At 47.8% G+C, this 13,434-nt stretch overlaps 1 protein-coding gene across 20 annotated transcripts in view; it reads right to left on the bottom strand.

The window, feature by feature from the left end:
* Positions 1 to 13,434, bottom strand: part of DENND1A (DENN domain containing 1A) — a 513,465-nt gene that overhangs the window by 44,479 nt on the left and 455,552 nt on the right. For all 20 annotated transcript variants that reach the window (XM_058694192.1, XM_058694190.1, XM_058694195.1 and 17 more), the window contains one exon: positions 8,111 to 8,242. In XM_058694192.1, the coding sequence (XP_058550175.1) occupies positions 8,111 to 8,242 (132 nt within the window). The remainder of the gene's footprint in view (positions 1 to 8,110; positions 8,243 to 13,434) is intronic.

Below are 13,434 nucleotides of genomic sequence, written 5' to 3'. Positions count from 1 at the left end.
AACCTGTGGGTACTGCCGAGCACCGTACCTGGGGTTGGAACACAGTTCTCCGGGTCTCCGCCCAGTGCCTGGCGGGCGCGACATGAGCAATTCGTCCTCACGCCCCTCCCACAACTGTCCTGAGACCATCCAATGCCTCGCATACAAGAGGTGCTCAAACTGTTGGTAAACTGCTCAAAAGTTCTGGAAGGTGGGTGGTCAGGGAGGGAGCTGACCATCCTCACGTGTGCTGAGTGGAGACCAGGTGCTGTAGCTTAGCCAGCTACATTGCTGTCCGAACCCGGATTTTCTCCTGGCTGCTGACACTTCCCGGCCCTTCCAGGGCGCATCAGGAAATTCACCCCGCAGTGCTGAACTCTCTGGCCTTCTCAAGCTCCCGGCGACGAGACGAATAGCATCTGAGAAGGCTTAATCAGAATTCTCCTGAGTTTTCCACTTGTTATGAATTTCCGGAATCTGAGTTCTCTCTTTGATTGGCAAGGTTCCCCTCCCAAATCGAACATGTGTGCCCAGAGGAGCAAACCCTGGCCTTGTTAACCTTCCATTGGAAAGCTGTCTCTGGGCTAGCCGGGGCTCCTGAAAAAGTGAGTCCGCGCGGAAAGACAGGCCTGCCAGCCACCCTCTCCAGGCCCGACAGACCCACCAGCAATTAGGGGCCTCGCTGCTTTTGGAATGGCAGTGAATGAGTCCCAACAACTCTGGACAGCCACCCCACCAGGACTGAAGGCAGAGTAGGCTGTGGCCAGGCCGCAGCTGGCACAAAAGCTGGAGTGGAGCCAGAGGGGCTGGAGTGGGGGACCACCACAGTAGCATCCGCCTTCTCACGCACAGACATGGCTGAGAGAGCAGGAAGAGGGGCGATGGAAAAAAGGGGAACCGGGATTTGGAAACAACGGGGACTCTGGGGACTGTGAAAACACGGCTGACGAATCAGAGCACGAAAATGACTTTGGACTACAGACCACGATGCTCATCGGCTTCCTCCCGTCTGGTGCCCCAACCTGCCCCACGGCCTCTTGTGCTCGCTGTCCTAGTCACATCTGCTCCTTCGGGCGCCATCTCCTGGCCATGCCGCCAGCCCCTCGCCCTCTCTTCCATGAGGCAACCCCTGCTCAGCTGAGGCGTTGGCTTTCCCACCAAGAGCTGTGGGGACACAGGTCAGTCACCAGCGCACACAGGCAGGAAGGCTGCCATTGAGGGGTATGGGTTCTGAGAGCCACGATGATGGTCAGGGCCTGGGCAGCCAGGCTGGCTGGGGGGCCGTGTCAGTGGGTGACCACCAGCTGGCTCTTGCTTCCCCACTGGAGAAATACACGTATTTACCGAGGGCCTATGTGCAGCACTTAGCTGGACAGATAATATCACGCTAAATCCTTACAACAACCTGGGACATGGGTACTATCATCCCCACGCCCAAGATGGGGAAACTCACTTCACTGAGGTTAGTTACAAACAGCTAGTTAGTAACAGAGCTGAAACTTAATTCCAGAGCCGCCTGATGCTAAAACCTGTGCTTTGTTCTACTACCCTGTCCCCCAGCAACCGATCAGCATCTGCCTTTTCAGTAGTTACATTTTGAGGGGTGGGGGGGACGCGGGCCGTGTTTGCTTTTTCTGTCTCTGTGAATGGATGGTATATACGCGTGTGTGTGCACGCATAATATTTTGACCACGCGACTTGAAAGCAAGTTTTAGACATCACGGTTCTTTGCCCCTGAATGTTTCAGTATGCATCTCCTAGGAATAAAGATAGCCCCCCACCAACCATGGTATTAACAATAATTCCATCATATCAACTAACATCCTAGTCCATCTTCAAATCTGCCAACTTCCCCAAGAATGTCTTTAAAGCTTAAAAAAAAAAAAAAACCCACCATAATCCAAGTTAAGTTCTTCCTTTGCATTTGGTCATGCAGTTTAGTCTCTTCTATAGACAAAATCTTTGCTTTATGTAATTCAAGGAATGCCAGACTTTTCCTTCCCTTGACTGCTCTCCCTGGCTCCCCTCCTCCCTGGCTCAACCCTGGGAACAGGGGGTACCCCATTCCTCTGCCTCTTTCCCCTGCCTTCCTTTCCCCAGGCACACGGGACTAGACCCTGGGAGCTCATAAAAACACAAAATAAGAGGATCTAAATTCCTATAATACAAAGCTGTTTCCACTTGGAAATAAACCCCTTATTTATGGAAAGTGATTTGGAAGTAGTTTTTGGCCACTAATGGAATATTCATTTTTCTTCTTCACGTGAACAGAATTATAAGCAGAGCAACTGCAATAAAACCAAATGACTGGCTGGACACACCGCAAGTACTTAAACAATAATCAATCAATTATTAATCAATTTAAAAATCCACATCAATACCAAAACCTTAGGATGTTTATGGAACGCCAGTTCAGAGCCAGGTCTTGTGGCAGACTTTCCAGAGGCTCACATTCTCACAGGGGAGGACGAGCATCAAAGAAATAATTACAAGGCTGTGCGAGACGCACGGCGTGTGCCAAGTTCTAGGGTAGCACGGAGACAGGAGAAGCTAACTCTTCCCAGGAGAGGATTTTCAAAAGGGTCCTGCTGTGAGGGCAGACAGGTAGACCATGAGGGGCCTTGTGTGCTAAGCCAAGGAGGAAGGGGGAATGTTTGGGGGTGGGGAGGAGCAGGGAGGTGACAAGGCCACTTGTACACGCTTCAAGTGGACCCTGAGAGGCCATGTGGGGTATGTAGTCGGGGGTAAGTATGGAGGCCAGACGCCAGTCAGGAGACGGTGGGCCAGTCCATCTGAGTGATGACACAGCTTGAACCAAAGCTGTGATGGAGGCCATGGAGAGGAGAGGGACTGAGCAGTGTCCAGGAGGCGGAAGGGAGAGGCTCTGAGGAGGGCGTGAGTGGACCCAGGCTTCTGGAGAGAGAGCGGCCATTCACTGAGGTGGAGACGGAGGTCGAGGAGTGAGTTTGGCGGGGAATGTGTGTGTTCAGACTGCAGGCTTGTGGTTTGAGGTGCCCGGGGATTACGGGAACGTCTGTGGGAGGTGGTTGGGAGGCAATGGCTAACTTGAAAGGAATCTCGGGTGATTTCCAAGCTCAGTGGGGCAGAAGGGGTTTCTCAGGGCACTCAGAGCCAACGGTGCTGAGAAGGCAGTCACGGGCTGGGCAGCTTTTCCAGCCTAGTGCGAGACTGGCACTAAATGGCCCAGCTCATGCTTGTCAAGCAAGAGCTCTCCATATGCACAGACGAGCAGGCAACCATATTCCAAGATTTGCTCCCGGGGGTGTATCCAAACCACTCTGTCCCAGATCTCTGGAAGACACGCTAGTGCCTAGTTTGGGCTTCGGTTTAGCCAGCTTTTCAAACTTTATGTTAAAGAGGTTTAGAAGCCTCTGCTCAAGTGGGAGAGCAGAGCACCTTTCGATGCGCTTTTGGGGATCTCCAGGTTGGAAGGCAGGCGATCGTGTAGTTTGCAGGACCAATCATCTGGAGGAAACACACTAATGGGGCCCTGGAGGGGGTTTACCATGATGTTTTTGCTGGTGGGGTGGGGGGTACTGTCCTACTTCTGAGACGCATAGCGTGGCCGGCACGTAAGCAGGACTAGAACCCAGTCACTAGGCTCGTGCGGCCAGTCGGGTCCCACCAGCCAGGGTAGGGGCCGAGAAACAGAGGTGCCATTGGCTGCGCGGTGTGAATCAGCTACTCAAGCACGCGTCTCCCGAGCCTCTTTCCTCATTTGTACAACGGGTGTTGTGCTTTTCTTCCTTACCAGCACAGAGGTGAGAGCACCTAGCGGCCTGTCCACCTTATTAGACACAGGGAGCAAAGCAGTTTCCAGGGTGGTGCTACCTTTGAGGACTTCTCCAAAGAAGGGGTCAAGGCAAGGTGTTCTGGCTGAAGGGTGAGCGGAGGACGCGGCTTCTTCACCCCTCCACCGCCACGGAGAGGAGGGAATGTCCATTCCCCCTCCCAGGAGAGAAAAGCTGGGGGGGGGGACCCCTTAGCTTCTCTCTGCACCCCTGCCAGGGGGGAGGAGTGCTTCCCCAGGGGCGGGGGCGTGGGAGAAGAACCGCCCATGCGCTTCGCTCCCTGCACCCTGGCACCTCCCTCCTGCAGAGCAGCCAGTCGCAGGCGCTGCCCGCAACTGTCCCCCTTCTCCTGTGTGGGGTAGCTTGGTCTTTTTAATTCTGAAGTGAAGTTTTAGCAAGCCCATCTGGCCTCAGGTCTAAAACAGTATTCTCCTTTCAGCCTTATCAGTAAAAAAGCTGGCATTCTTATCTCATTTGACTATCTCCTGGGCCTTATTTCTCAACTATTCCGAACTTGGGAGGGGAAGAAAGAGGTATTTAAAGCCTCTCTAAACCTAAATACTTCCCAAGGTAGGAACGGGCATTGTCAAGTTCTTTGAGGTTTTTTGTTTTTTTTTTTTTTAATTTTTTTTTTTTACCGTTTTTTAATTTATTTTTGAGACAGAGAGAGACAGAGCATGAACGGGGGAGGGGCAGAGAGAGAGGGAGATACAGAATCGGAAACAGGCTCCAGGCTCTGAGCCGTCAGCCCAGAGCCCGACGCGGGGCTCGAACCCACGGACCGCAAGATCGTGACCTGAGCCGAAGTCGGACGCCCAACCGACTGAGCCACCCAGGCGCCCCTGAGGTTTTTGAACTCTTTAAGAGAAAGCACACATGATCAGGATGCAGGGGCTAACTGAGGATCCATTTACTTCGCTCTTGTCTGGAACCATCAACATGAGCGGCCATACGTGCGTCTGCTTTAGGAAACAATCGAATCCTTTGTGAGGTCAGTTTGTTGACAAAACATTTTTTAATTATAGGGCCCAACTTGGGACTGTGGGGAACGGTCCTCAGGGGGAAGGGGTTGCCTCTGGGGGCTCTGAGAGTGCCCCAAGCTCACCCCACATCGGTGCTCATCACTCAGGGGTGGACTGTCCATTTGCTAGTCTGTCTCCCTCATTACGCCCCCCAAGGACTTATTATTGTTTTTTGTACATGGTAGGTCTCAAGACACGGATGAACAGATAGATGCATAAATAAATGGAGGGATGGTCAGAGCCTCAGAGGAGGAAGCTGCAGGGAGGCAAAGAGGCAGAGAGCACCTCCTCTCCCCACCGGCAGAGTCGGCTCTGGCCCCGCCCGGCTCCTCGAAGGCCTCCCTCTGCCAGCTCCCGGGCACAACCACCCCCCTCCCCCCGCAGTGTCCCCACCGACCTCCCCTGGCTGGCCACACGTACTCCTCCTCGAATGTGATAACCGTCTCAACAGTCTCTGGCCCAGATGGAAAGCTAAGCGTCCTTAAAGAATGAGATCCACAGAAACGCACAGCCAAGGCCAACTCTTTCTGAGGTTCGCCTGTACTGTCTGGCTAGTTCAAATTCTTTCGCTGGGACACATTCGCTTTAAGAGACACATCAAACAGCTGAAATCCCTGCCTGGTGAGGGAGCCGGAGTGGGCTTCGCAGGTGGACTGTCCTAGGTGCTGGCACTGTGGCCCCGGCCAGGTCCCCCTGGGTCCCCGGGCTTTAGTGCCGGATCCTTAAAATGTGCCTAATGATCCCTTCCTCAAAGGGCGAGGGCACAGATGACACATTTTCCAAAAACAGAATGTGTACTGTTGGGGTCACAGGAGTATTTCAGGTGACATATGGATGGACACTTAACGAGATTTTTTCGATATGCCTTAGAGAAAAAAACTGGACTGAGACGTCAGACCTGTGATTCTGTCAACGTCATTACTTAGGACGAGGCTAAAGCTGGTACCGACGTCAGGTCTGAGCCTATTTAAAGAAAAACAGCAAGTACAAGAATAGCACAGATGGTAGGAGGGTGTGGCCAAAATTTTTGAAGTGGAACTCGAAAGCCTGTTCTTTGAGAATAGAAAGTCCCTAAAATTCCTGCTTGCCAGTAGTAGGCGCTCTAGAAACACCGCGGGTTCGGGTCAGCGGCCCACCAAACCGGGGTGCCTGGAAAAGCACCGAAGGACACCCCAGCCTGGGGGGGGTGAGGGGCAAAGCCGGAAAGAGTTAAAAGAAAGGGGTCTGCGGTTTCCCCGGCCCATCCCCCCACCGCAGCTAATCTGTCACCTAATGAAGAAGCGGCCGGCAGCAGTGAGCTGGCTGGCAGTTCACTTACGGCAAACTGATTAAGAATGTTCAACCAACAGCAGACTGTAGACCTTTCCAGAGAAAATAAATAGAGTGTAGACTGTATGCAAATGTGTTTGTCACTTTGACAGCACGTCTCAATTAAGGCATCTCGCGGCTGCGGGTAGGCTCTGTGGCTGCAGCTGTAAGGGAGAGCCCGCTGCATGGCTGATACTTGGGGCTTGACCTTAATCCGCATGCATGCATTAAGAAAAAAAAAATCCTGCCTTCCTGTACACTTGCATAATGCTGGCAGCCACGTGAGGGAAGTGACAAACGGGGAGAAAAAGCCACTTTCATCCTCTCCAGTTTACAGACCTGTGAAGGCACAGACAGTTCTTATTTCAACAGAGTTTGGGGTGGCTTTTTTAATTGTTTATCCCCCACCCGCACACATACACTCTTATTCTGCATTTAGCTGGGAATGACATTAAAGCGTCTCTACTTCTTGCTGAAATGGAAAGAAGGTTTTTCTCCATTTCAAATAGGGCCTCCTTTTTTGTGTTTCGAAAATGGAATGTTTAACACCATGAAATCCCTCTCCCCCGCCCCCTCTTTCTCTGTAATGGGCTTCAAACTCCAGCGAGGGGCTCTTTTCAGGGGAAGGTTAGTGTGTGCAGGAATGAGGACAAAGGAAAGCAGGAAGCTGGCTCTAGAATGCCACGCTGGCTACAATGGGGGCTGTGCTTTCAGCAAACACCGCCAGGGAAATGGGGTGCAGATGTCTCCAGCAGGGCCTGAGCCCCGGAGGAGGCCGCTCTTGAGGGTGCAAAAGCAACAAACACAATCTGAAGATAAGCATTCAACCAAGGGAGCACTGCCCCCAAGAATGCCTCTTTCTTGTACTACATTTCCATTTTCATCACGTCCCTTTTAAGTGTAAAATCAGGAAAAGGGGTGAACCCCCCCCCCCAACTTTACGACATATGAACGTATCATCTGAAAATACTGATTACAGAGGAAGATTCTTATGTGTCAACAAACTCACCCCTTACAATAATAACCCAAAGCAACCATTTCATCAATTCTCTTCATTCCTAAATAGCTCAATGCCGGTACACAGTAGGCACTTGATAAATAAATGTCTGTTAAAAACAGGGCATTTAAAAATGTATCTAGATCCTTTATGTGACGAAAAAGCAATCATATTTAAGATAAAATAAAAGAGGCTATTTTAATTATGCTCCATCTGATAAATGGCTAAAGAGTCAAGCGATTTAAAAATACATAACCTTGCGAATTCTTGTTACAGTCACATCTTGCTGACAGCCATTTTTCACAAACCAAATAATTATGACTTTTGCTCATCAGGAGAGTCAATTCGAGAGAAATAAGGGAGAGTGCACAATCTATTTCAACTAAAATATAGCCACCGCTTGGAAATAGATTTAAAAATTCCGTTTTTCTACAGAATACAATGTTTTACTTAAGGGGGAAAAAAATCAAACAAATAAGACAATTTTTCAAATGCTCAGGTCATCAAAAATAGTTGGTGAAAGAATCGGATCTCTAGGATAGTAGCGTGGGTGTTTACTCTGAGAAGCACCACTCCCGATATTGATTTTCAGGAAGTACATTAATAAAGAACTCCTAATTGATTTTTTTTTTTTTTTAAGACTTCGCTTGTTGCCTTTTATTTGAAGGTGCAAAGAAGGGCCTGGGATGCTAAAGTGTTCTAATGAGATGCTTAGCTAACGGAGGCACCTTAAACGGAGTGCCTTGGAGTGGGGGAGGTGGTAGCTGCATTTAATGACTTCATTCAAGAGTTGAGCTAGTTTACCAGCAGAGCCACGCTGTCTCAAAATTTTTGAGAGTTCACCTTCAAAACACGCTTGTAACCAAATAAACGTTCAAAGGTGCGCAAAACTCCACGGAGCTGTTTTGCCAACGAGAGCGGCAGTGGAAAGCCGGTCTGCTGCAGGTGCTATATATAGCTTCTGCTAAAAAACCAAAGGGCAGGGTACATACCTGTCCGAAGTGGACAGTGATTGGCCTCCGGTCTTCTCGGAGCTTAGGGTCCTTGGTCTCCACCAGTGGGGACGGCACAGTCTTTGGCGGCTGCTCTTCCATGGTGGGGGCACAGCCATTCTCGGTGATGTCCTGCAGAGAGAAGCCAGTGGAGGTTGGCGTTGGGGTCGCGGCACCTGCTGTGTGCAGATGCTCCCTCCAGGCCCATGGCCAAGGGGCCTGCCCCGGAACACACCCTCTGGGATGTTCAGAGCCCGTTCTCCTCCGGGCGATGGAGGAAGCAGAAGGCTAACTTGGCTCTTTGACTTTTAAGGATTAGAGAAACCCAAATCATACATGTTAAATTACAAAAACCAGGTAACAATTCGTAACAGTGGGGGGAAACGTCTTTTTGTTCTATTACCTTGCACAGCTATTTCCATTTTTACATATTCACTTTGTCCACATGCAGACATTTAAAAATTACTTGCAATCACAGCTCATGCATAATTTTACATTCTATTTTCTCCTACTATATTATAAGCATTTCCACAGTACTAGTCATTTTAATGATAATTTTAATAGATGCATAATATTTCATTGAGTGGCTATATAATAACTTAATAACCCACTCTACTGTTACTGGGCATTTAGGCTATTCCGTGTGTGTGTGTGTGTGTGTGTGTGTGTGTGTGTGTGTGTGTGTCTTTCTAAACACCATAGTGATAAACATTGCAGTTTTTCTTTCTTTTGGATTATTTCTTTTATAGAAATCCCTAGGAATAAAATTACTAAGTCAAAAGATATAAACATTCTAAGCCTTTTTATTCATTCTACCAAATTGCCTTCCAATTTACACCAACTACTGACAATGGATGAGTTATCAGCTTCATGGTACTTGTTAGCCTTATCATTTAAAAAAATGTATTGCTAATCTAAGAGGTGCAAAATTAGACCTCATTGTTGTTTTAATTTGCATACTTTGTTATTTGTGAGTGTGGACACTTTCTCCACACTTGCTTCCTGATGATGTTACTGTCTGTGAGAATGAGGTGTTTATGCTCTATCTTTCTTAGCCTTTATCTTTCTGGCAAAGAATGATGAGACCCAGGTCTGAGTTAGGATTTTATGACTTGGAGAACACTTAAGGAACCAAAAAGTAATATTTTTAAATTCAGAAATTTACACTGAATTTGGACTTCTGGTGAATGAAGTCAAAGTATAAAGAAAAGAAAAACCCCACTGTGCAAAAGGCAGGGAATGGTTCCTTTGGTTCTTTGGAAGGATGATGGTGCCCGCTTGTGCTCTATGGACCACGTGTTTTACTCAAGTCATGAACGTTGCTTGGCAGAGAATAAATGTACAAATAAAAAAATTTTAAAAACCCCATTTAAATGATAATAATTTTTTTTTACCAAGTAAAAATAACTCCCAGTCGGAATGAAATAATAAAGGAAGGGCTCCTGGGTGGTTCAGTTGGTTGGGTATCCAACTTCGCTCAGGTCATGATCTCACAGCTTGTGAGTTCGAGCCCCGCATCAGGCTCTGTGCTGACAGCTTGGAGCCTGGATCCTGCTTCGGATTCTGTGTCTCCCTCTCTCTCTGCCCCTCACCCGCTCATACTCTGTCTCTCGCTCTCTCAAAAATAAATAAACATTAAAAAAAAAATTTTTTTTTTAAAGAATGAAATAATAAAGGAAATTTCCAATTCTTTTCATTGCTAAAACAAAGACATATTTCGGTCAAGACACACGCCTTTAGTACTCATTAAATTCTGCACACAAAAGACTTGACAACTGGTTGCTTTTAACCTAGCCAAATAAAGAGAATGGTGGCCAATGGAACAAAGTGGTCCTCTCTCGGATAATAATGCATTAAGGAAGAAACACACATAATATTTGTGAGCCTCAATCTCCTCATCTGTAAAATGGGGATATGGTAGCTAGGAGGAGTAAAGGAGATAAAGCAACACAAGTGCGTCTAGAACATTATTACTCAATAATGTCCTACATACAGCACTTAATAATAATGGAGTACTTACTAATAATAAGGTATAGACTTTATTATAATAAACTCCAGGGATCTACCTATCTATATTCAACCCCACACACTCAGCTGCAGACTCTGGTCCTGCTTGGTGACAACACAGGGAGGTGATGGCCTCTTGGTTTCACAGGAAGGGCTTGCATTAAGTGGCCCCCAAGTCTTAGCTTGGCTGAGGCTGCGTGATGAGAGGCTGCCGACAGCCAATTAGAAAGGGCTCTTTTGGAAAGGGGCTGCCCTAAGGTGCTCAGGTCAAGTGGAACAAAGAGGGGGAGGGGCTCCATCTGCACCAGAAAGTAACAAAGGGCAAAGGGGGCATTCTGGATCCAGGTGGGGTTACTGAGAAGACAGACACAAAGGTTGGGTAAAGCCAAAGAGTAAAAAAAAAAAAAAAAAAAAAAAAAAAAAGAGAGAGAGAGAGAGAGAAAGAAAAAAAAATAAATCCACTTTTAGTTCAGGAAAAATATCGTGTGTGTGTGTGTGTGTGAGTGACTGGCTATAAGAAGCAGTAAGGTTACATGGTAAGAAAATATTCACAGTAATAAAATTATAAGATGATAGCCTTTTAAAAAAATGTACGTGGTGGTTTGGGGCAAAGTGTCTTAGTTTAAGCTTGTAAGTAAGCACTGTCCTCTAGTTTTGTTTTTACCACCAACTAGCTGATCTTTCCAACCTTTTTGTACCTATTCATTTGTACAACGGGGAGACCACCACCCGCCTGGTGAACTTCAAAGCTACGGGAAGAATGAATTAAAGGAGACAGAACACAAGGGAGCTTGAAAAATGTTACATTCCCGTGCAAACGGAACCTTCGATCTGTATCCCCGGGGGGAAACTGGAAAGAGCGCTATCTAAGAGGAGCTCCCTTCGTTGTGTTGAGCGCCCACTATTGGCAGGCACTTTTCCAGACCCTTGACCTTCACCATCGTACTTAGTTTCCACAGCAACCATGAGGTAAACAGGATGATGGCTCTTTTATAGGTGAGGAAACAAGGCTTAAAGAGGGCAACTCACCCAAAGCCACACGAGCTAGAAAGTGGAGGAACCAAGAACTACAGGATTTCTGGCACTTAGACTGACATCAACTCCTAACAGCAGCATGCATGAAGACATCCTGAGCTGAGGAGGTGCTCAAGAGACCGTGAGGTGTGATCCCTGGAAATCCCTACTGTTAACACTGACCTTATGCTGCCGTGCCTCACGGTCTCTTTGCACTTATCTGCTTGTCCCTAAAGACTGCCTGCCTTCCTTGGGGTTTGGGTTCTCTGCCCCAGAGCCTGCAATATATAGTAGTAAGTACATGCTCTCTAACAAATCTTTGTAAATCGAATTGAACATTTGGAAAGCAAATGTGTCCAATATACAAATGTGCTGTGTATCAAAAAACAATGCTGCACGTTAATTTTCCTCAGTTAGAAGATCCTGAAGTGCGTAAGACTTCTCACAGTCCCGTGGCTTGCCCCGCTAACTTACTAACTTCTTCACTCTTTCCTGCCGCTGGGGAAGGACACCTCACTGCTTCCTCCCAGGGAGAGCAGAGCTGGGAGAAGCCCTGGTAAAGAAAGAAATGCGGCCAACTCTGTTGTACCTACCGGCAGAGATCTCACACATAGTAGAGATCCTGTGATTCAAGAAATTGTGGTCTAAGAACTGAGGAGCTGTCAGCAAAGGGTTTGGGAAAATAGGCACTCCCAAACCCTTCTGGAGGGAATACAAATTGGCAATTTATATCAAAACCTTAAAAGAGGTGCATGCCCTCTGGCCCATTAATTACATTCCTAGAAATTTATCCTAATGAAACAATTAAGAACTCCTGCAACGTTTTACTTATGAGAATACCCGCCTAGAAGGAACTGGAACTAACTTAAGTATCCAACAAAGGGACTGACTAATGTATATATGCCCATCAGATAAAATTTTCCGCAGCCACGCAAAACAAGGACGAGCGGAAGGGAGAGACCTTTAGTGGTCTGGGAAATGCTCAGAATATAGTAAGTGAAAATGCAGGTTATAAAACAAGGTCATTTTCTTTTTGCTTGTCTGATTTGTTGAATTGTCTCCAATAAACATGTTTTTTTGTTGTTGTTGTTGTTTGTTTGTAAACAGAAGGGGAAAAAAAAGACTATGGAAATGTCATTTTGAAAAAGCAAAACCAAGAAGCTGACAGGAAGGGTAAATCTGTTCCTTCCTTCCCGAAGGGTCACAGGGGAGGGAGGCACTAGACACAGCTGTAGATCGGAGGCCACGACACGGTGGCGAATCTCTTACCAGGAGCCCTGGGGGCCCTACCAGTTCCCATCTCTTGGTAAAGCCAAGGAGTCAGAAAATAATTCAATTCCCATCCCCTTCCCTAAGGGTTTGCTGGAATCGAAAAGCATGACTAGGGTCTAACCTCCACCTGTCCATGGAAGAGGCAGGGACATGTACAGTCACCGGACAGAGTACCGGAAGAGTAAGGGACATGTACAGTCACCGGACAGAGTACCTCTGAGAAGGCAGAAGGCAGAAACCTAGGGGAGGCGGGGGGCGCTGAGTGGCCTTGGGTACAAGCTAGGGAGGGGGCTGGACCCAGAAGGAGCTGAGGACAGGACTTCATGAGGCAGAGATGTAGCTAGAGACTTCCTGGCCCAGGGGCATGTAGAGAGCACAGCCCGGTTAAGGAAGGGCAGGTGACCCAGCGGCTGGGGCATTTCAAGAACCCCCTGGCTGAGGTGGAGGAAGGTTTGAAAAGTCTGAAAGGTTTTAATCAAGAGAGTGACTCAGAGCTGTGGCCTAGAAAAATTGCTCTGGTGGCTGTGTGGATGACCAAAAGGACGGTGACCCCATGTCAGCCATGCTCTCAGGGTGTATGTACACGTGGGTGTCTGGGCAGATCGGCTGCTCTGATGTGGGACATGAGGAAACGAATAGGATGAAAATTCCCACTTAATGAGTGGCTACTAAGTGTTGCTGTTGCAAGGCATTACCTCTTCTAATCCTTACAACAATCCAGTAAAAATGGATCCTTCTCCTAGTTATAGATGAGAAAGAACTAGGTTCAGAGAGGTCTAGTAACTTACTCAAGGCCACACAGTTAATATCTTACACAACTGGCTTATCTACCTCAGGAGCTCAACTACCACCCCGTGGCGTCAGAGGTTTAAAGGCGGGTGTGAGGCTGAGCCCTTAATATCTGCGACTCAGATTACTGGTCTCCAAGTTCAGATTCGTGCAGCGCCCTTCTTTTCCAGTCTACCTCACGCCGCAGCAAATGAAAATTAAAATATGGATATTGATATCGAAACAATATCCAAAGTTGGAAA

Source organism: Neofelis nebulosa, chromosome 12, assembly GCF_028018385.1.
Source record: "Neofelis nebulosa isolate mNeoNeb1 chromosome 12, mNeoNeb1.pri, whole genome shotgun sequence".
NCBI classification, from domain to species: domain Eukaryota; kingdom Metazoa; phylum Chordata; class Mammalia; order Carnivora; family Felidae; genus Neofelis; species Neofelis nebulosa.
The sequence above is the reverse complement of the archived record's forward strand: the minus strand, read 5'-3'. Positions and strand labels throughout refer to the sequence as shown.